Here is a 23,434-nt window from a genome sequence, read left to right as displayed (position 1 = left end):
AATACACATAATAGATGAATCACATCAAATTAAAGTAAATTATACTGAGTGGAAAGATGTAGAACAAATATGTGTTTTTCTGTATCTATTTTATACATAACCAGATGTCCCAAACAGAATTTCATTTACATTAGTGTACCTCTGTTTTAAATAGGCTAGTTTTTTAAAAAATCTTTTTAGTGTATTTTAATACATATTGGTTTTGCATTTGTTCATACTGACTCATTCTAAGTTGAAACAACATCTACAGATTTTTTTTTATTACTTTATGCATTTATCGTGCAGTTCAAATGATACATTTGAGAGCTTCAGAGTTTATTAGTAACATGTTAGTTTATGATAATCAGCTCTGTTTAGTTCTTGTAGCTCTTTGCTGTTATGATTATTAGATTTATTATTGTCTATACACATCATCTAATCATCTATCATTTTGTGAGATAACTTTTCAGCTTCAGTGTAACTTGTTTGACTCATCATCTGTGTGTAAAAACTCAGTGAGAAGTTCAACATGATCAACAGATGAAAGGATGTCACTCTGTTGTCGACTTGTTTTCATCAAATTTAATCATAAACAACAAAGTCAGTTACATCAACAGATACATTTCTTATTCACTGACTTTTATCTGATACACATGAAAAGATAAACATGTTTGACATGAACATGTTAGAAATAAAACTGTAAAAATATCAAAGAATATTGATAACTGTTAGAAAAATCTGTTTCACATGGAGTCTGTGCTTCATCATCATCATCATCATCATCATCATTATCTTAATCACTAGTCATTATGAACAGAGCTGTGTGATTAATACTCAGAAAACAAAACAATAAGAAAATGGTCAAAAGTCAGTGGTAATAAAACTATTTCCAGCCTTTAACTTCTGTTACTTTGTTAAAACATCATCATCTGACTCAAAGAATAAAAACAAGGACGCCACAGTATTTGTGCATAAAACAACAAGTCATTGGAATCATCAATACATTTCAGATATTGCTGAATTATTTACCCTCAAAGTGCATATCAATAACTTTTTCAGGTTACATAGCAAGAAACATTGAGAAACAAAAATATAAAAATGTAAAAAGGGACCTGCGTTATAAAACATAATCTCATCACATGGTCTTTGTAGCACATGGCTTCACATCATCATCATTTTGTGTTCACTTGTCATCATGTTAGTTTTCTAAACTTATTAAAAAGTATAAAACAAGAAAAAATGTAAGTATTTAAAAGTAAAAAACAAAGAAAGTCATCATTGTATCAATATTTGTTCTCTGTCTGGTATCAAACACATAGATGTTTGTCTCTTACTTCTCTTTGTAAAACCTGGTTTTGAAAGCGAACGCCAGCTGTGAACTGATGAATGAACGATGCTGACATCCAAACCAAATCAAAACATGCCACAGTTTTCACTCTCAGTCTTTGGTTTAGTCCTTATTTGAGTTTAAACAACAAAGTCAGTTACATTCACAAAAAACATTTAAAAATGAAACATAAAACCTTGTATTCTGTCATACAAAAATTATTTCATGTACACTTTCCAAAACTTTCCTTAAACTACAATGATTCCAGACCAGTTTTTGAAACCTTATTAATCTGTCTTTAATTTAACTGATTGTTCTGCTGAATACTCAAACATGTTTAGCCTCTGTATCTTTTTATTTCTGTCCAAACTACATTTGAATATGAAAAACTCTTGCGTTTTTAAAAGTTGTTTTGCTTAAGAGTGCTGTCAGGATTGTAGTTTGTTCACTTGATGCCGAAAGCATCTTTTAATCCTTTCAGTGCTTGTTCCTTTGTGATTCTCCTCCAGGCGTCTGGAACATCAGCTGGTTTGGCTTCGTATTGTTGAGCAAATCTGTCATTGTACTGAACCAGGACATACTTCCAGTAGTCAGATGCCTCTATGGTCCGGTCAGGAGGAATCAGCCAGTCTGGATAGTACTTGGTGTACTCTTTGAAAGGATGCCACTCCCCTTTAGTGTCTGTGTTTCTGAATCTATGTTCACTCTGCACAGCTGTTGTACACAGTGTTTCCACCAGCTTCTGAGTGTCATTATTCCTGAATCTACCAAGACCTTGTGGCCGATGAACAGCTGCATGATGGTTCTTGTGTTCTTTACCTCCAGCCTCACAAGGAACTTTACAAAATGGACACTGTCGTCCACAACCAAACACCCGCTTGAAAAGCTCGTCCTGAGGTTTGATTGGAAGTTTGTTCAGAGTCTCAGTGATGTTCTCAGAGTTTGAGAATTCCTCGTGAAGTTGTTTTTCAAAATCTTCTATTGAGGTCTTGAGGCTGTTAATGAATGGATGACATGTGCTTTGGATTTGAAACAGGGAGGTCTTTTCATCCTCCACTGAAATTGAGATGTCTTTGATCAAATATTTGCGCATGTTGCTGATGAGTTCTGTGATGCTTTCCTTGTTATTTGGCAGAGGGACACCATCTTTTCCTTTTGAAGCTTGTTCTGTTGCTTCTGTTATTTTTTTAACAATGACCTGCAGATTCTTCTTCTTCAGTTTGCACAAAGTTTTGTCCTCTGACATTTTTTGCTGGATCTGCTGAAAAATCCAATCCTTTACATATATTTCATACTTACAGATGTACTTGACAAAACTCTCAAACACTCCCTTTTGCAGCAACTCTTTCTGAATGTTGTACTGGAAAAAGGAGCGAGAACTGTACTCTGCTGAATGACTGCTTGTCAAAACTTCATCCACAATGTCTACTCCCAGAGATCTACTGATGTACTCTTCAACAGCAGGTTTGATACAACATCTGACAAAGTCATTTGCTTTGCGTTGGCAATCATCTCTTTCTTTGTATAAATCAAGAAAGTCTGACAAGTACTGTTTCTTGTACTTCTCCAGTTGATTTCGAGGATCATTGTCTGACATGAATCTTTGGTGCATTTTTGTGAATTCCCTTGAGGCAATGCCACAAATGTGAAGTTTCAGGTCAATCTCAAACTGTGTATTTGTTTTGTAGCGTTCGTAGCTCTGTTTTAGGGATTCATCTATTTTTCCCAGGACATCCCTTATGAAGGAGTCATGGTAATCTCCATTTGTCTTTGTTTTATCAAGAATAAACTGTGTGGCACTGTCAACAACACTGTCTGCAAAGTTCTGTAAATCACTACTCAACCAATGCTGAAGCTGCTTTATTTTGGAGTCTGTATGGTGTCTGTTGGTCTTAAACTGACCCTGCCCCATTTCCTTCAACTTATCAATGTCATGGAATTTCTCATTTACATTTCGGTTTGAAAAATCTTTTCCTAGTTGGTTGAGAATGCATGCAGGTATATCTCGTTCTTTCAGGCGAGGGACACTTTTAGTGGCTTCAGTCCACATCTTTTCGAACTCTTGTGTCAGCTGTTTATCTGACAGTGGGGAGTCTTTTCAGTCACTCAGGAGCTTCATGACCCGCTTTTCAATTTCTTGTCTGGATTCTGCCTGTATGTCCTGAGCCTTTTTCAAACCTTTTTTTCGTTCAAGTTGACAATCCAGTGTAGTCCACACAGAATGTTTGATCTCTTTTGCAAGACTGTTGATACTGTTGAGAAAATCTATTTTGTGTTTCTCTATCAGATTTACATGTCTGTCTTTCCTTTTGTAGTACTCATGAACATTTCCTGTCATTATTGCTTGTTGGTCTTCTATTTTCTGGGCCACATCTGATTTTTTTGATTGAACCAATCTGTCCCAGGTTTCCACCTCAGATTCAGTGTCAGCATTTTGGATTTCCACCTCTGCTGCTGTCTGCCAGGAGTAAATCTCTTTTCTGAACTCCCATTCCCATTGGTTGAACTCTTTACAAAGGTTGTCATAGGCATGAGCCACAAGAGTGTTTCTGAAACTGAAGATGAAGTTCTCATATTTTACTGCTTTCCACATACTTTTCATCCATTCTAGAAACTCTGGGATCTGTGAAACACTTCTGTCAGTTTTCAGTGTCTCCAGAAGATTTTTCTTGAAATCTGCTACAGCTTCACTGTAACCTGTGTTCACTGGTGCCATTGGTGGGGTCCCATGCCAGAGTCCTGGGATGTTCCAGTTGTTTTTTTCTATGTCATAGTCCAGCACATCTGTGAATGCCTTTATAGAGGACTTCCTTTCCATTTCAGCTGCAATTTGAGTCATTTCATTGAGGTGGTCCAAGAGATGTTTTCTATCATTCATTGTCTTTGCATGAGCTGAGACTCCACCAACATTCTGATGCACAAAATGACAAACTGGATTTTTACCAATTTCCTTCATCCTCAAGAATGCATGAACTGCAATTTGCAGGACGTCTTTCATTTCTGTTGAGTTTTTCCCCAAAATGTTGATAATAGTGACATCACTTAAACCAATGACAAAGGTTGCCAGCTGGTTGTCATGCTCATAACTGTCTTCTAGTTTTGCCAAAACAGGAGATTTTAGACCTTCTGTGTCAATGAGAAGTATAAAGTCAAAATTTAATTCACTCTTTATGTCTTCTCCAACTTTGAGGAAGAGCATATAAGCTCCTCTTGTGCATCTTCCACTGCTGACAGGAAACTGCACACCAAACATGGTGTTGAGGAGAGTTGACTTCCCGGTACTTTGAACACCCAACACAGTCAGAACCAACAGTCTGCTCTTCTCTCCAACCTTCCTGTGAAGCTCCATTAGCACATCTGTCACCCATCTCTCTGGGATGTTGGAAGCATCTCCATCCAAGAGCTCTAAAGGATATCCATCCAACAGCATTTCAGCAGCCAAACCAGGGAGATGAGACATTTTATCAGTGGTTTTCTGTGACTGCAAGGAAAACTCATAGATCAGTCCCATCTCTCTCATGTAATGCTCTATTCCTAAAGAATTATCCAGCAAAGCCTGATCCAACTCTGCAATCTTCGTCACATCTTTCTCCTTTTTCTTGCTCTGCTCTTTCAGATTGTGACGCGGTGATGATAGTTTAGACCGCAAATGTGCATTCAGTTTAAGTTTCATCCAGTGGAAGAAAAAATCTCTTTTCTCTTTGTCACTTTCATTTAAGTGTTCAATGAAACTCTTCATAGCTTTGGATTGTTTGTATTTGCTAAGCTTCTTCTTAATATCTTGTTTTTCTGCCTGGAGCTGAGAATTATATTCTTCTGCTCCTTGACCACCAGTTTTTTTTAACCTACATTCTTTCATTTCTAACTGTGATAATGTTTTCCAGTCATCTCCTTGCAAAGGAAGTTGTTGTTTCTTGTAGGCTGGTACACTCCGCACCCTGATTCCTTTCACAATTTCCTCAGCTGTCTTTTTTTGGGCATGACTTGTGTGTTCATCCACAGTTAGACCAAGTTCAACAGCTTTTTTAAGCATATTTTCTATGTCTGTTGTAATTTTTACATCTGTTAATGATTTCTTGATGGCGCTGCAAAGTTTTTCTGAAAAGCTCGCAACATTTATCTTTTGGAATTTGCTTTTCACATTGGTCTTCGGTAGATCTAATTCTTTCAGTGTTTTCTTGACAGAAATCATGTCCTCTGCAGCAGTTTCTGCCTTGCGGTTCACAATCAAGAAGAGTTTGGTTTTCACATCTTGAAGAGAAGTTAGAATCTTGTGCTCATTTTCTTCAACTTTGTCCAGGAATACAAAGGTAGCAGTTGACACTTGATAAAGAAAAGTGAACTGTGTCAGTGAGTCACAAATGTCTCCTCTCAGATTGGCGAAGGCCACTGGTTTGGGAAATATGTCAAGATTTTCTCTGCCACAAGGGAGGAACCAGTAAACCTCTACCAAACCATTGGACATTTCCCTTCTGTGTTCTCCTCCTCTCATGTCTCTGTGTATGAACATATTGTGGTTTTGCTGGCCAAGGCTGAGAATGTGATTCAAAATCTGGGACTTGGACAAACTACAGTTTTTAAGCCTCACAAAGGAAAAGAAAGGTGTATCTGCTTGGACAATGCTGCCCTCAACAAACCCTCTTGACTCAGACAAATCATGTGGACACCACTCTTTGACGATGTCTCTCAGAGCCCACAGCATCAGGGTACACTGACTGTTATTTTCATCAGGCAACAGTAGAGGGACGGAAAACTGGCACAGTGACATCTTGAGGGCCATTTCCTGTTGCAAGAAGCTGTCAGCACAGAGGAAGAGTGCTACTATGAGGTCAAGAGGGTTAATCCTATCATCTACAGAGTCTGCAGAGTCAAGGTCCAGGTCAAACAGATCATTGATCTCCTCATAGTCTTCAACATCAGTGTTTGATATTTTAATACAGTTCCTGCATTCTGTATTGATTTTAAACAGTTTTCTGAGAAAACACCATGGTATTTCCTTCACTGTTTGAACAGTGTCATCAGATATGTTGTTTTTGTTGATCTCCAAGAGAGACCGAAGAGTGAGCTTGTTTGGATAAAATTTCTTCAGTCCAACTTTGGAGACAAAGTTCACAAGTTCTAAAGGAGACAAAGGAGAAGAAATAAAAACTTAACTTCATTAAAAGACACCAGACTCCCTTCTTAGCATGTATGTTCATGCCATATGTGTTTGGTACATTTCAAAATTTTCAAAAATTTTATGTATATTCTTCATTTATATTAAACTAATTTTGTTAGTTAGCTTGAACATCATCTTGGGATTAGGGATGTTAATCTCTGGGTACCTTATGATTCGATTCAGTTACAATTCAGAGGTCAACGATTCGATGATAAAATGATTCTCAATGCATCTTGATGCATCAAAATCTTAAACTTTTAAGCCATGAGATGCTGGTTGGATTTTATTTATCTGCAGCTGCTCACATTCAGCCATCGTGACTAAAAATCAAGAAGTAGCCCAGTTTAAGCATAAACATGATACATATGTTATATTTAGGGGGGACTGATTCATATATTAATATAGAAAGGGGGGCACAGCTTTCAGTCTCTTGCTCCAGTTTCCCTGAAATACAATATGAGAAATAACTGGCAATTAAATGGTCTGCAGCCTTTTTTATTCGGAAAACAGTTAACTGCATTAATTAATGAATTAATCAGTCTGAAAGAATCCTACAGTCTCCTGTCTGTATGACAGTAACAAAATGAGGGGGAGGCAGAGTGTTTCACTGTGTGCTGTTATTCACATTATGTCTCCAGCAGTGGAGAGCAGCCTCTCTGCTGCACTATGAGCTCTGAGGAAAAACCTCGCTGTCCAACATGCAGAGTTTTCACAGTGAAATAAATTGAGTAGAGAGTTATGTTCTTCACCACAGAGTTGGCGAAGCTGCTCTGGTTTGTTACAGCTGATCGCTGCTCTGCTCCGTGAACGACATTATGTCTCTGGGTGATGGTAAACAGTTTTCTCAATATACCTTCGCCTTGCAAACACAATTATTTAGACAGTAAATTAAAACATGATTGCAACGGCTGCCTTTAGAGAAGATAAACACATCTCTCCGTTACCTGCTGATAACTCTGGCATGTGTGCGCTGTAAACTGTCCGTGTGCTGTGCTGCCCTCACAGCTGAGTTCCGCCTTTTTGCTCCATAAACAACATTTTAATTGACATTTAGAAAATCGATTTTTTTGACTTTTATGAATCAATTCAGAATCTTCCACATCTGCAGTGCGATGCATCTAAGGATTTAATATTTCCCCCACAATCACAATCACAGGTTCACAATACAACAAGCTCAAAAACCGAACCGTATGTGCGTGTGTGTGTGTTTCGAAAGGACATCCTAGTATTCAGACCAAGGTTCAGAAACTTGGCGCCCGGACCTGTCTTAATATGTATATGTGTGTGTAACAATCATGCAATGACAATATCATTTTAATACTTTGATACATCCTGTCCTGCACTTTCCTAAAATTGAGAGTTTGCTTGTTTTACTCCTGTTTCTACTACAACATATCCCCCCTGTTCTCAAAACATGTGATTTGGAACGAATGTGCACTCATCTGTCTGTGCTTCCTCGGTGGCTCTGTCGTAGGAACTAATTTTCTGCTACACATAGGATTGTGGGTGATCATCGCCTGAAAAGCAGGCTTGAATACTGCAAAATCCGTCCATATGCAGTATGACATCAAATTATTTTTGGAGTACTGCATTTGACACCCTGTTTTGGAAGATACTATATCTTGGTATTGGATGGTTCTTGGAACACACAGCTAGATTCTCAAACTATGGTATTAGTACCACTGGTGGTCTTCTTCCCCCCTCTAGTGGTCCACTGTGGAATCTCCTAAAATTTAAAAATTAAATACATTAATGAATGATTCATTTAAAAAAATAGAATCAAAATACTAAAAAATTTCACATGGAAGTACATAAACTATGAGGTTACTGACAGTAAAAAACATTCTGGTGTGGATTTTGCCAGGCACCTGGGGACAGGAGAGACTGGGACTGATGCCGATGGTGAGGACCCGGAAACCTCAGAGAGCAGATGTCGAGCTGGTGAAGGAACAGCAGCCCATGAATCAAATGAGTATGAGGCAACCACACACAGTCCAGTCCATGTTCATGTAAGTGCTGTGCCAGCATTGTCTGTTGGGCTCTCTCATACATCTGCCTTTTCAGTAAGATGCATGCTAACAAACGTAGAGAGAGAAGACTATCACACTATTTTTATTCTCAGTAACTATGACTAAACTTCAGAAAATGGGGCGGGAGCTCAGGGAGAATGCTGGGGAAAACAGCATGTCATGGGATTGACTAGACCAGATTCTGGGAAAATGGAGATCCTTGTTAGTAAAAGTAGGGATCAGTGCATGTATCGTTCTTTTTGTGATTTTTTTGTTGACATGTTGCAGCGTACCCATACTGAGGAGGCAGTTCCTGAGGATGGTGAACAAGCAGATAATTGTGACATCAGGACTGCAAATGGCTCAGATTGTAAATATGATGTCACCACAACAAATGGCGACTTGCTTCATCCAAGAGGCAGAGGTACAGTTGGATATGACCACTTAACTGTGGCTCCCCAGGAGAATTCTTTGAACTTTTATGGAAGCTGGTTTGAACTGCTAAGGGACCTATGAAATCGAAGCATGACCAGTGGACTCGGTGCCGATGCGAAGCGTGGAAGAGGAGGAGTTTCTACTACAATAGGATATTTCACACCAGACCATTACATGAGTATCATTAGTACACTCCAGTATAGATCACTGTTAGAGTTTATGGTTACATGCATACAGTATTTTCACACTACATATCAATCCAGTGTTAGTAACATCATACTCCATAGCATATCTTATGTCAGATTGTTAGGGTAGTCACCAAATGTGATCATGTATTTTGAGGTGATAACTTGCTTGTTGATCAGTGGACTGAGTTCCCTGCATGTCTCCATGTGAGAAATGGATGATGGTTGCTAGTGGGAGGGGTCCATAGGAGAGTTTTCCTGTTAAATGATAATGGCAGCTGAGCAGGTTTTTCACTCATATGTTGTGAGCTGTGAGTCCACTGTCCACTAGTTACTGTCTGCTATTTACTGACCACTGACTACTGAACTTTGAGTAGTATGTTGGTATTCACTTATACATATGTGTACAATAGTAATATATGTACATGTGTTCATTATTTTCAGTAGGTACACATATTCATTGTTTTTTATTGATTATTCCATTACTAGTAACAGCAGTAGGGTCACACGTTTTGAGGACATCACCCTCAACAGGGGGGGAAATATGGAAACAGGAACAGAATAAGGAAGCCCCTAATTTTAGGAAAGTGTGGGACAGGATGTATCTCAATACTAGGATGTCCTTTAGAAACACTCACACACGCACATACGGTTTGGTTGTTGCCCAGTTTGGACATGTTTTGGCCACTCAGTGAGATATAAAAATCTCTGAAGACAAAGTAGAATTCGAGCTTGTTGTATTGTGAACCTGTGATTGTGAAGTCTGTAAAAAAGCTCCTGAAAGCTGCAGACGAGTGTCTGTCTTTCTTAAATTTCTCTCCAACAAATGTCATTGCAGTGAAAACTCTCCACAGTGAGATATGTCACAATGGTCTGTATTTTCTGCCCCATAGTGCAGTGGTCATTGGTACTTTCTGACTGATGCAGTTGTCATTTTCTCACCCAGCACCGGTGAGAAAATGCAGAAGTAGTAAATGGTTAGGCACATTTCTGGTCTGAAGCCAATGGCCAAAGACAACAATACATTGTTCAGACAGTATGATGACAATGTAAAAAACACTGCAGTTAATTGACAGATAAAAATAAAAAATAATATCCTGATTAATAGTGGATGATTAAAGGCTTTTTATATATCAAATCTATTGTGCATTTTATCATCAGCTGCTTTGGTGCACTTATATCAAATACAGCTGTGTTCTACTTTGGCAATAAAGTGTGAGGCAACATTCATAAATTCTCCAAGATCAAGTTCAAGCAAAGTAATGTATGTTTGAAATGAAAGCTAATTTAGCTTCAGTTACAGAAGTAAATAGGACTGGATATGAAACCTCAGCAGCCACTGTTTGAGCACTGGTACTGGACAGACCGTTTAGAAAACATGTCTGCTGGTAGATACGGGATGAAACCGTCTCCAACAAGTGCTGCATAAACTTCTGTTGGTTTACTTGGGGATCGTCAATAAATTACCATTTGAATGACACAAAATTAATGTTATTTGCAAAACCTTTGTCCTGACTTGCCCATTTTAGTGAAAATTATGATTAAAAATTAAACAAAATGTCTCATGTAGCACACCTGTTTCGATTCCTCATCTTAACCTTTAACTTTTTAACACAAATATCTGAATTGAAAATAATCGTATTTTTTTTAATAGCTTCCATGTCATGTGACCCAGTGACTCCAAATCAATATGGAATTGTATTACTACATTGGACAAATGAGACAAAGCTTTTTTTAAACTGGATTTTAGTACTTATTTTTTATATATTTATTGAAAATTTAGGATTTTATTTCAGTAACAGACTGAGTGTCTTTTTGTCTTTTTCTTAGTTTCTTAGTCTGCTCTCAAGTTGCTCAGCAGAGAAGTGAAAAATCCAGAGAAAACCCTGCCTCCATGATTTTATTTTATTCATTTTTTTTACATTTTCTTTTATGTTTTTTTTTTTAAATATGGTTTATGATATATATCTGTATGGACACTGTAGGAGTGAGACTGACAGGCAGAGCAGGAGCAGAGTTTTTAACAAAAAGAAAAAAGTTTGTGTTGAAACCTTTCATTGAGTCTGTATCATCTTCATCCCGCAGATTCGGGGTTGATTGAGGTCCCTCCTTCTCATCAGAGCTCAATCCTAAACCATCAAGGACAAATATAATTAAACATAAAATATAAAATGTTAAGACAGTATTAAGAAATCATTTATTTTTAAAGTATGACTTGTGTAGTGTATTCCATCACATAATGGAATCCTGATAAGCTGACACAAGTTGTAATCGTGTCCCCAGTTAAACCCAAATGAAATGCACAAACTTAAACCTGATTTATTTTATTGAGTTAGAATTTACCTTGAATTGCAAAATTAAAAATATCTTTCCTCTCTTAGTTTCTCTTACTTCAGTTCCATTTTCTGAGAGATGGGCCAGTGTTTCAGTGATACTGTATCACCATTATCACATTATGTGTAGAAACATGGAAAACCATTGTATCATGATTTGGCTTTGAGGTTGGGGATAAACATGAGAACAGGGTCAGCTCGAGCCATTTTGGTGTCCTTGGTGTGATCAGGTTTTGGTGCAATCATATATCAAAGAATGAATACATGACTAAATTTCATTTATTTATTTATTTTTTATCTTTGTTAGTCATGTGGGTGTGTTGGTGTGTGATGTTACTTTACCTGCAGGCTGTGTCTCACTGGAAGCAGCTGGAGTGCTTGATATGTTGCTGGATGTTTGACCTGCAGCTGTATTCAAACATACACAACATCCACACTGTTACATCAATGCATTAAGTGCTTTATGTCATTCTACTGCATGTGAAGTAGCACTGTACTAATAAACTTTATTTAATTTGATATCTACATGTAATTAGTAAAAATGTCTTTCTGTAACATTTCATAACAACAAGTACAACAAAACAATAATAACAACGTAATAATAATAATAATAATGATATAGCAGTGTGTCATGAGTTACACAGAGATCACAGATAATTGGCTAAACTTAGCTGCTTCACCTGCTTCACAGAGTGATGTAGATGGAAGATCAGATGTCTCTCCTCCAGCAGTTTCTGGCTCCTGCAGAGCCTGAGTCCTGGACAGTCACAGAGTACATATCAGTCCACATTACAAGTAAGAACATGTAGCTACAGAGTAGGACAAACAACTGCTGCAACCTGTTGCACCAGCTGTGTGGAAGTTCAAACTTACAAATACATATTTTTTTATAAAATAAAAGCAGTGAAGCACAGACAGAACAACATAACTGTTAGTATCAGATAAATAATCAGCCTACATGTGACGCCAGGACAGGTGTAAATCATAAAATGTACTGATACTGGTCAGTGAAAGCAGCTATCGTAGCCTCATTATCTAGCTTAAGTGCTGCTAACATACAACTACAAATGAAACATTTACACACAAAACAGCATTTTAATGTTTACATTGGACAGTTTACCTCTGTTGTGTGCTTGTCTTCCTCCTCTTTTCTCGGGTTTCTTTCTCTCGCACTGGACGCCTGGATCGTTTCATTATGAACTAAATGTAAAAATAGTTCTCTCACTCTTGTCTTGTGTCCATCAGTCAGTCAGTCTGGTTGTTTGTGATGCGTCTTTATGCATCATTCCTCAGTGTGCACATGTCAGGGCAGATGAAAAACTGTGAGGAATAGGGATGCAAAGTATATTTATGTATTTATTTGTTTGTTCATTTGTTTCCTCAAGGATTTTTTTTTTTTGCTTTCATTTGATAGGGACAGCTGAAAGCATGACAGGAAAGCAGGCAGAGAGCAAAGGGATAACATGCAGCAAATGGCCCGCAGATGGGAGTTGGACCGGCGGAAGCTGCAAAGGACTGATAGCCTCAGTACATGGGGCACCAATTTTTATTTTTGAATGTTTTTTTTAAGGGTGACCAGCGCCCTCCACAGGGTTGCAGGTGATCGCCTATGTGGCCTATGCCTTCAGTCGGCCCTGTGAGAGAAGGTACACAGTAGAACTGCACAGTATGGTGGTACAGCTAGAACTTTACAAAGGTTTCTAACTGGACAGTGGCTTATTGAGCCCAGTATTTTAGCTTGTACTTTAAAGAAATACTACCATCTCATTGAATTTTGTGCTTGGTAATACAGTATACGTATGATGTAACCACCCTAAATTTGGCGTCTTATCTGAATGGTACCATATGGATGGAGTAATAGAGTAATATGCAGGTTAAGAGGAGGACGCACACTGAAGAATGGTGCTTTATCTGTAGATTGGACCTGGTGTGGTTTTAAAATGTTGGACATGGATCTCCAGACAGTTGTTACCAGAGGTGGAAGTACAATCAAAACATTTCTATAAGTATATGGAATAGTTGAGAAAGTGCTTCAGCAGCTTTCAGCATTTTCACCTTTATGATGTGCGTTCATATGCTTTTTTTTTTTTAAATTAACCAAATGATAGAACTTTTTGTCAGTATACACTGAAAGATATTTTGCAGTCTTGGGCAGCTCCATTCAAGTGATAAATTCCATATACAAACCACATTGAACCGTCATAATAAATATGCAGTACATTATCGCAATATATCCTCTGGATTTAGATCTCAGTTAGCAGAACAACGATTCTTAAAACTGCATACTTCATTAGTCTTACATAAAGTTGATATAAAGATAACTAACCGTAACGTGATTCCTATGAAAGCTTCACAACAACACATTTTAGAGCAAAGTGATGTAAACATATGAAGATTTGACTTACCTGACAACATGCTACAGGCGGCTAAAGCATCACCTGAATTGCCTCTTTAGATCTGGTGACAGGTGATATCCTTGCAAGCATGAACTCATAAAACATGTTTACAACTTGCAGTACTTCCTCGACGTAATTCCCCACTGATTCCAGGACTTTACCTGTAGGGAAATACCAGGGTAGAGATGTGGCATGACATGTTGTAATTACCTCAAATTGGCTTCTTTATGTAGTTCTTACAAATTGCTATCCACTATAAATGCATACGGATTCAGTCACAGTTTTATCCTCACCTCCATCTACTGCTGTCATAATGAATTGTAAACCCAACATTATGTCTAACTATCAGGAAAAAACACTGTCCCATTTTTATGAAGCTGTTTGAAAGACTATGACTAAATATGATGTCACAAAACAATGGGCCACATGCAAGAACATTTTCGTCTACTTATCTTAAATTTCTCTTACTTTTTTCTTACGAAGGCCTCGTATGAACACGCCACATCAGATTCAACAAATGCTTGTAACTTCAGAAAAATGTGTAAATTATCCACCTGTGCCTATTTTAATGCACGTGCATAAGAATAAATTAGTATAATTAACACCCCAATAACAACACATGGCTGCACTTCCTGCCTCATATGTCAGGAAGTGTTCACTCATGAAAATAGTATCAAAGAGAAAAAAGAAGTACTTTTTGAGTTTGGAGTTTGACATCCTGCTTTCTAAGATCCATAAAGGACAATCTGTCATTTTAACAACAACTTAAAAAGCAAAAGCAAAAGAAAGCAAAGAAACAGGAAGTTAATGCTGTAATGTCGTGTCACTGGAGGGTCACTGACACCGAATGACTCCATATGAAAATGACTTCAGAGAAAAAGAAAAACGACTAAACTAGCCACACGCTCTCCAGATGTTAACACACTAGCCACATGCCCTCCAGATGTTAACACACTAGCCACATGCCCTCCAGATGTTCACACACTAGCCACACGCTCTCCAGATGTTAACACACTAGCCACACGCTCTCCAGATGTTAACACACTAGCCACATGCCCTCCAGATGTTAACACACTAGCCACATGCCCTCCAGATGTTCACACACTAGCCACACGCTCTCCAGATGTTAACACACTAGCCACACGCTCTCCAGATGTTAACACACTAGCCACATGTCGCCGAGCGACCGACCCCGTGGCTAAGCTAGCGGTAGCAAACAACAGTGGCTCTGATAAAGTCTGGCACAGTCTGGGCTTCTAGCCCCGCCGTCTTACCGGCTGCCTCTCTGTTGTTGTTGCCGTCTTCAGTTGCACAGGACCAGTGTAAGTTTCAACAAGCCGCACCACTTCCTCGTTCAAGTGGCGCCTTCACCGCCACTGTACCTTTTCCTTTCCGCCACGTAGCTGTGCGCCGCTTCTATCGGTCCGGCCGCGCACGGGGGGACCGTCCAGATGTTCCTCCTCGGATATTTACTTGCCGTGCATTTGGAGATGGACTCTTGCTGTTTATTTTCCTCCATTGTTTGACAGCTCAGTTGTTTAATTGATGTTGCTTATGGTTTGACTTGACAACCAAACATAGCAGTATAGCACATACAGTCCCTACAGTTTACATATTTTAGAGAAATGTTCAAACTTTTTCTCAGGCTTAACACCTGATCACTGACTTTATAATTAAGCACCTGACTGTCTGATTAGCTGATAAGTGTGGTATTTTGAAAGACAGTACTTTGAAAGGGCAACAATAGTCACATGTTAGATTTGCGTGTCTAATGTAGAGAAGTGTGTTTAGTCAGTTACAAAACACTAGCTGCAGTATTTTGCAAAAAAAAAAGTGTGAGGCTGCTAATGTGTTTACAGTCATGTAGATCTGGGCTGAGGTTTTGCTCCTTGAGTGTCAGGTTTCACTAACTTTGTGGCCTTTAGTCATTGTGAAACTTGTGTTTTGAGCGCCCTCCTGTGGCTGTTTTCTCAAGTGACAAGCAAGTGGTGTGTTTGTGTTAGTGCAGATTTCAAGTTCCATACAGTATGTTTCCTTTTTCTTTGAAATTGTAATGTATTTCAGTTTTTTTTCAACTTAAAACCCAAATATGACCCTATATATCCCAAAAATGAAAGCTAGTTATACTGACTAAAAAGAAGAGATCAGTTTAGTTTTAAATGAGAATGCATGTATATACATATATATATATATATATATATATATATATATATATATATATATATATATATATATATATATATATATTTATATATATTATACATATGCTAGTCACAATTCATATACAGACTGTTCATACATATGTTTATGTATGTATTAATAATATTATTTAGAAATATCTTTTTAATCCAGAGAGACTAAGAGTATAATTGACACGTGCATGAGATATGAAACCTGAAAAATCTTTGGCAGTTTGACCCCATTGAGGTGAAACAATAAGCACATATATAAATGGGGGTGATGAATCTGTAGTGAAGTGAACCCCCCAGGGTCCAGACACTGGTGATGAGGTGCAAAGCAGAGACTGGTGAGGTGACGTGGCTCCGGACTCCTGCTGCCTGGACCTGAAGTGTTACACATCTTTGTTTTGCAAATGTTCTAATCTTTGTTTTTTAGAAACATGGAAATTCATAGCTCACACTGACTCACTGTAATTTGAAACAACATCTGGATACCGTCTGGTTTGTTCATGATAATCAGCTCTGTTTAGAATTCCCATATCTCTTTTCTATAATATGAACATAGATTTGTAATTACACAGCCTGCACACATCATCTAATGAAGTCATATCCATCATCTGTCTGAAAAACTCACTCAGAGATTCAACATGATCAACAGATGAAAGGATGTCACTCTGCTGCTTCACTGACTTTTATCTGATACACATGAAAAGATAAACATGTTTGACATAAAACTGTAAAAATATTAAAGAATATTGATGACTTGTTAGAAAAATCTATTTCACATGGCCTTTGTACTTCATCATCATCATCATCATCATCATGTTTAACACTAGTCATTGTGGACAGAGCTGATTAATTGTCAAAAAAAACAAAACAGATAAAAGAAAACAAAACAATAAGAACATTAAAAGTCAGAGATAACGAGGTAATTCCAGTTTCTGTGTTACTTTGTTAATCATCATCATCATCATCATCTGTCTAAAAGAATTAAAAACAACACGAATGCCACAGTATTTGTGTATGAAACAAAAAGTCATTGACATCAACATGAATATATTTCTACTAATGTTGATTTATTTACTCTGCAAACATGTTATTTTTTCATATTACATTTAGCAAGAAATACTGAGAAGTAAAAGTAAAAAACTGTAAATATTGATGTTTTACAAAACATAATCCCATCACATGATCTTTGTTCGACATACACCAACTTCATCATCAGTTTTGTACACACTTGCCATCATTATACTTTTATATTTAAAAAGAAAAAAATATATAAATATATAAGAAAGTAAAAAAAAAACAAAGGAAGTCAGTGTTGTATCAATATTTGTTCTCTGACTGGTATCATATACACATTAATGCATATCCTTTGCTTTTCTTTGTCAACCCTGGTTTTGCAAGTCACCAACTCTGAAACAATAAATGAATCATAATCCTTTTCCCACATGGTCTTTGTAGTAAATCCTCATAATCATTGTCATCATCATTATTGTGCACAGCAGTTATAACACATCTAGCCATAAACAATATTTAAAAACAATACAAATATAGAGTTGTAATCATCAAAAAACAAAAACAGAATAAAAATAGTTTTTCTTGTGAAGTAAATCATTGACATTTTCATGATCAACATCATAATTGTGCACATCAGTCATTACACATGTGGGAACTTGATAAGAGAAAAAAAATCATTACAAAAAATAAAAGTAAAACAAAGCATGATCTCTTTTTTTGAACATGTTATTTGTGGTGCATCATAATTTTCTCATCATACATACATCATCAATTATTGTGCGCACGAGTCATGATGCATGAGGAGCTACAGAAAATTAAGAAAGAGAAGAGAATTAAGAAAATTAAAAAATTAAGCATTTGTAATCTTAAAAAAATAAAATACTAAAAAGATGTGTGTAGAAAATGTTTGAAAGTCCAACACAATTATTTCCAGCTAACTTGTCAGCATGTTGCTGAACACATGTTCATGTTCATCACGTTCACCAAACCAAAGCATGTCACAGTTTTCACTGTCATATCATTGGTTCAGTCCTTATTTGAGTTTGAACCACAAAACAATTAAACCTTTTAAAAAACTGACTCACACTTGAGAATAATCCAAAGTTATTTTGGCAAAGATAAACCAGCAAAGTTGATCAATTTTGAAACATTATTGATCTGTCCGTAATTTGACTGATTGCCTTGCTGAATGTCCTAATGCGTTCAGTCTCCAAATCCTTCTGGTCTCCTCCAAAGTGTAGATTTTGTATATGAAAACTTTTGTGTTTTGTTTTAAGATGTTTGTTAAGAGTGTACATTGTTCACTTTATGTTGAAAGCATCTTTTAATCCTTTCAGTGCTTGTTCCTTTGTGATTCTCCTCCAGGCGTCTGGAACATCAGCTGGCTTGGCTTCGTATTGTTGAGCAAATCTGTCATTGCACTGAACCAGGACATACTTCCAGTAGTCAGATGCCTCTATGGTCCGGTCAGGAGGAATCAGCCAGTCTGGATAGTACTTGGTGTACTCCTTGTAAGGATGGAACTGCCCTTCAGTGTCTGTGTTTCTGAACCTACATTCACTGTGCACATCTGTTGTACACAGTGTTTCAGCCAGTGTATTGGTGTCTATATCCGTAACCATACCAAGACCTTGTGGCCGATGAAATGTTGCATGATGTTTCTTGTGTTCTTTGCCTCCAGCCTCACAAGGAACTTTACAAAATGGACACTGTCGTCCACAACCAAACACCCGCTTGAAAAGCTCGTCCTGAGGTTTGATTGGAAGTTTGTTCAGAGTCTCAGTGATGTTCTCAGAGTTTGAGAATTCCTCATGAAGTTGTTTTTCTAAATCTTCTATTGAGGTCTTGAGGCTGTTGATGAATGGATGAAATGTGCTTTGGATTTGAAACAGAGTGGTTTTTTCAGCCTCCTCTGAAATTGAGATGTCTTTGATCAAATATTTGCGCATGTTGCTGATGAGTTCTGTGATGCTTTCCTTGTTATCTGGCAGAGGAACACCATCTTCTCCTTTTGAAGCTTGTTCTGTTGCATCTGTTATTTTTTTAAGTATGTCCTGAAGATGTTTACTCTTCAGTTTGCACACAGTCTTGTACCTTGACATTTTATGCAGGATGTCCTGATATATCCAGTCTTTAACGTACAGTTCATACTCGCAAATATACCTCACAAAACTCTCTGAATCGTTCTTTTCCAGCAACTCTTTCTGAATGTTGTACTGGAAAAAGTAACAGGAACTGTACTCTGCTGAATGGCAATATTCATCAACAATGTCTACTCCCAGAGATCTCTGAATATACTCTTCAACAGCAGGTTTGATACAAAATCTGACAAAATCAGTTGCTTTGCGTTGGCAGTGATGTCTCAGTTTGTATAAATCCAGAAAGTCTGACAAGTACTGAGTCTTGTACTTCTCCAGTTGATCTCGAGGATCATTGTCTGACATGAATTTCTGGTGCATTTTTGTGAATTCCCTTGAGGCAATGCCACAAATGTGAAGTTTCAGGTCAATCTCAAACTGTGTATTTGTTTTGTAGCATTCATAACTCTGTTTTAGGGATTCATCTACTTTTTCCAGAAGATCCCTTGTGAAGGAGTCATGGTAATCATCATTTGTCTTTGTTTTCTCAAGCATAAACTGTGTGGCACCGTCAACAACACTGTCTGCAAAGATCTGTAAACCCCTGCTCCACAGATGTTGAAACTTCTTCATGTAGGAGTCTGTATGATCACTTCTGGTCTTAAACTGACCCTGCCCCATTTCCTTCAGCGCATCAAAGTTGTGCAATTTCTCATTTACATTACGGTTTGAAAAACTTTCTCTCAGTTGTTTGAGAATGCATGCAGGTATATCTCGTTCTTTCAGTCCAAGTACATTTTCAGTGGCTTCAGTCCACATCTTCTCAAACTCTTGTGTCAGCTGTTCATCTGAGAGTATGGAGTCTTTGCAGTCACTCAAGAGCTTCATAACCTGCTCTTCAATCTTGTCTCTGTATTTCCTCTGTATGTCTTGAGCCTTTTTAAGACCTATTCTTAGCTCAAGTTGACAATCCAGTGTAGTCCACACAGAATGTTTGATTTCGTTTGCAAGACTGTTGATACTGTTGAGAAAATCTGTTTTGTATTTCTCTATCAGATTTACACGTCTGTCTTTCCTTTTGTAGTACTCCTGAACTTTTTCTTTCATTATTGCTTGTTGGACTTCTATTTCCTTGGCCACATCTGATTTTTTTAATTCAACCAATCTGTCCCAGGTTTCCACCTGAGATTCACTGCCAGCATTTTGGATTTCCACCTCTGCTGCTGTCTGCCAGGTCAGAATCTCTTTTCTGAACTCCCATTCCCATTGGTTGAACTCTTTACAAAGGTTGTCATAGGCATGAGCCACAAGAGTGTTTCTGAAACTGAAGATGAAGTTCTCATATTTTACTGCTTTCCACATACTTTTCATCCATTCTAGAAACTCTGGGATCTGTGAAACACTTCTGTCAGTTTTCAGTGTCTCCAGAAGATTTTTCTTGAAATCTGCTACAGCTTCACTGTAACCTGTGTTCACTGGTGCCATTGGTGGAGTCCCATGCCAGAGTCCTGGGATGTTCCAGTTGTTTTTTTCTATGTCATAGTCCAGCACATCTGTGAATGCCTTTATAGAGGGCTGCTTTTCCATTTTAGCTGCAATTTGAGTCATTTCATTGAGTTGGTCCAAAAGACTTTTTCTCTCAGCCTTGGTCTTTGCGTGAGCTGAGACTCCACCAACATTCTGATGCACAAAATGACAAATGGGCTTTTTACCAATTTCCTTCATCCTCAAGAATGCATGAACTGCAATTTGCATGACGTCTTTCATTTCTTTTGAGTTTTCCCCAAAAATGTTGATGATGGTGACGTCACTTAACCCAATGACAAAGGTTGCCAGCTGGTTGTCATGCTCATAACTGTCTTCTAGTTTTGTCAAAACAGGAGATTTTAGACCGTCTGTGTCAATGAGAAGTATAAAGTCAAAATTGAAGTCACTCTTTAAATCTTCTCCAACTTTGAGGAAGAGCATGAAAGCTCCTCTTGTGCATCTTCCACTGCTGACAGGAAACTGCACACCAAACATGGTGTTGAGGAGTGTTGACTTCCCGGTACTTTGAACACCCAACACAGTCAGAACCAACAGTCTGCTCTTCTCTTCAACCTTCCTGTGAAGCTCCATTAGCACATCTGTCACCCATCTCTCTGGGATGTTGGAAGCATCTCCATCCAAGAGCTCTAAAGGATATCCATCCAACAGCATTTCAGCAGCCAAACCAGGGAGATGAGACATTTTATCAGTGGTTTTCTGTGACTGCAAGGAAAACTCATAGATCAGTCCCATCTCTCTCATGTAATGTTTGATTCCTACAGAGTCATCTTGCAAAGCCTGATCTGACTCTTTCTTCTTGCACTGATGTTTTAAATTGTTAGGCAACACAGTAAGTTTTTCCCGAGAATGGGTAATCAACATGAATTTTATCCAATTAATGAAAAAGTCTCTTCTCTCCTTGTCACTTGTGGATATGGTTTCAAGAAACGTCTTCATTCCTTCAGATAGTTTTTGTTTTCTTTGCTCCTCTCTAATCTTTTGTTTTTCTTGCTGTAGCTGAGCTTTATATTGTTCAAGGCCTGAGTCACCAGCTTCTTTCATTCTACATTCCTCTCTCTCTAACTTTGATAACTTCTTCCAGTTATCTCCTTGCAGAGGAAGTTGTTGTTTCTTGTAGTCTGGTATACTTTGCTCCTCAATGCCTCGCATGATCTCCTCAGCTGCTTTCTTTGTTTTGTCAGTTTTTCTTTCGTCCACAGACATACCAAGTTCAGTAGCTCTATCAAGCATATTTACAATGCTTATTTTGTATTTTACATCAGTTAATGATTTCTCAATGGCTTCACAAAGTTTACTCGAAAACTCTGCTACATTTACCTTTCTGTCCTTGATTTTCACACTGCTAGCTGGTAAATCCAGTTCTTTCATGTCGTCTGCAATATTCCCCTCCTTGCCATTCACAACCAAGAAGAGTTTGGATTTCACATCTTGAAGAGAAGTCAGAATCTTGTGCTCATTTTCTTCAACTTTGTCCAGGAATACAAAAATAGCAGTTGACACTTGATAAAGAAAAGTGAACTGTGTCAGTGACTCACAAATGTCTCCTCTCAGATTGGCGAAGGCAACTGGCTCTGGAAATATGTCAAGATTTTCTCTGCCACAAGGAAGGAACCAGCAAACCTCTACTAGTCCATTGGCAATTTGTTTTTCATGTGCTCCTCCTTCCATTTCTCTGTGTATAAAGATATCATGATTCAGCTGCCCAGTGCTGAGAATATGATTCAAAATCTGGGACTTGGATAAACTACAGTTTTTGAGCCTCACAAAGGAAAAGAAAGGTGTATCTGCTTGGACAATGCTGCCCTCAACAAACCCTCTTGACTCAGACAAATCATGTGGACACCACTCTTTGACGATGTCTCTCAGAGCCCACAGCATCAGGGTAGACTGACTGTTATGTCCATGGGGCAACAGTAGAGGGACAGAAAACTGGCACAGTGACATCTTGAGGGCCATTTCCTGTTGCAAGAAGCTGTCAGCACAGAGGAAGAGTGCTACTATGAGGTCGAGGGGGTTAACCTTATTATCATCTACAGAATCACCTGGAGCGTGGTCTCGGTCAAAGAGATCCTTGTTTTCCTCCTTGTCATCATTGTTTGATAATCGCTTGAAGTTCCTGCATTCTGTATTGATTTTAAATAGATTTCTGAGAAAACACCGTGGCATTTCTTCCACTGATTGAGCAGTTTCATCAGATATGTTGTCTTTATTGATCTCCAAAAGAGACCTAAGAGTGAGCTTGTTTGGATAAAATTTCTTCAGTCCAAGGTTTGAGAGAAATTTCAAAAGGCCTGAAAGAGATGCAGGAAGAGAAAGAAGGTTCAGGAAAAGAGACAGATGCTATGGAATTAAATAATTGATTGATGATGCTGAACAGCTGAAGGACACTGAGAAAACCGGAAAATATTTTCTTCATAAAATATGATCCAGTATTATCCAAATCAGTGAACAAAGTCATAAAGTTGCACTGTTGTACAGTGAGGCCCCAAGGCTAAAAAAAAAAGTCTTGCATTATTTCCTGTAAATCAGTATTTTAATAGACTCTTTATAGCCCATGTCTGGATTGCAACATTGGCAGCGGGTATTGGACCGCCTGTAAAGTGGAGTGATACATGTAGATACAGTGTGATGTTTTGGTTTCATCACGTTACTTTTAGAATTAGAGAATTAGGGGACAAATTTTTTCTGCTTGCTGTGTCTGATCATTGATATTGCAAGATGAAATTGAAGACTAACAAAAATACACAATAACATGTGACATGTGTCTTTTCAGTACTGGACCAGTG

General features: G+C 38.0%; 4 protein-coding genes across 4 annotated transcripts; all 4 read right to left on the bottom strand.

Annotated features, from left to right (window-relative positions):
• Positions 1-1,076: 1,076 nt before the first annotated feature.
• On the bottom strand, positions 1,077-6,107 carry LOC146332456 (interferon-induced very large GTPase 1-like). Its single transcript, XM_084716033.1, has one exon. The coding sequence runs from the start codon at positions 3,354-3,356 to the stop codon at positions 1,752-1,754; it is 1,605 nt and encodes a 534-aa protein (XP_084572159.1). The 5' UTR covers positions 3,357-6,107; the 3' UTR covers positions 1,077-1,751.
• Positions 3,402-6,086, bottom strand: LOC146332457 (up-regulator of cell proliferation-like). The gene has a single exon (XM_084716160.1). The coding sequence runs from the start codon at positions 6,084-6,086 to the stop codon at positions 3,405-3,407; it is 2,682 nt and encodes an 893-aa protein (XP_084572286.1). The 3' UTR covers positions 3,402-3,404.
• A 4,930-nt stretch (positions 6,108-11,037) lies between the features above and the next one.
• Positions 11,038-15,218, bottom strand: LOC146332455 (uncharacterized). Its single transcript, XM_084724037.1, has 6 exons — positions 15,097-15,218; positions 13,832-13,983; positions 12,547-12,746; positions 12,107-12,183; positions 11,769-11,834; positions 11,038-11,222 (listed from the first exon to the last, which is right to left on the bottom strand). The coding sequence occupies exons 3-6, from the start codon at positions 12,618-12,620 to the stop codon at positions 11,038-11,040; spliced, it is 402 nt and encodes a 133-aa protein (XP_084580163.1). The 5' UTR covers positions 12,621-12,746; positions 13,832-13,983; positions 15,097-15,218.
• A 1,511-nt stretch (positions 15,219-16,729) lies between these two features.
• Positions 16,730-22,924, bottom strand: LOC146332454 (interferon-induced very large GTPase 1-like). The gene has a single exon (XM_084715912.1). The coding sequence runs from the start codon at positions 22,812-22,814 to the stop codon at positions 18,324-18,326; it is 4,491 nt and encodes a 1,496-aa protein (XP_084572038.1). The 5' UTR covers positions 22,815-22,924; the 3' UTR covers positions 16,730-18,323.
• Positions 22,925-23,434: the final 510 nt, after the last annotated feature.

The sequence above is a fragment of the Lutjanus erythropterus genome, chromosome 1 (genome assembly GCF_056507025.1).
Source record: "Lutjanus erythropterus isolate fLutEry1 chromosome 1, fLutEry1.hap2, whole genome shotgun sequence".
Classification (NCBI taxonomy): domain Eukaryota; kingdom Metazoa; phylum Chordata; class Actinopteri; order Lutjaniformes; family Lutjanidae; genus Lutjanus; species Lutjanus erythropterus.
Note: the sequence above shows the minus strand (reverse complement) of the source record. Positions and strands in the feature narration are given on the sequence as shown.

Excerpts from the sequence above, each read along its gene's own strand:
- LOC146332456 (XM_084716033.1), bottom strand. The coding sequence starts at position 3,356 with ATGTGGACTGAAGCCACTAAAAGTGTCCCTCGCCTGAAAGAACGAGAT.
- LOC146332457 (XM_084716160.1), bottom strand. The coding sequence starts at position 6,086 with ATGGCCCTCAAGATGTCACTGTGCCAGTTTTCCGTCCCTCTACTGTTG.
- LOC146332454 (XM_084715912.1), bottom strand. The coding sequence starts at position 22,814 with ATGCCACGGTGTTTTCTCAGAAATCTATTTAAAATCAATACAGAATGC.
- LOC146332455 (XM_084724037.1), bottom strand. The coding sequence starts at position 12,620 with ATGAAACGATCCAGGCGTCCAGTGCGAGAGAAAGAAACCCGAGAAAAG. Across the intron at positions 12,184-12,546 it reads AAGACAAGCACACAACAGAG|GACTCAGGCTCTGCAGGAGC; the intron begins GTAAACTGTCCA and ends GTGACTGTCCAG. Across the intron at positions 11,835-12,106 it reads TACATCACTCTGTGAAGCAG|CTGCAGGTCAAACATCCAGC; the intron begins GTGAAGCAGCTA and ends GTTTGAATACAG.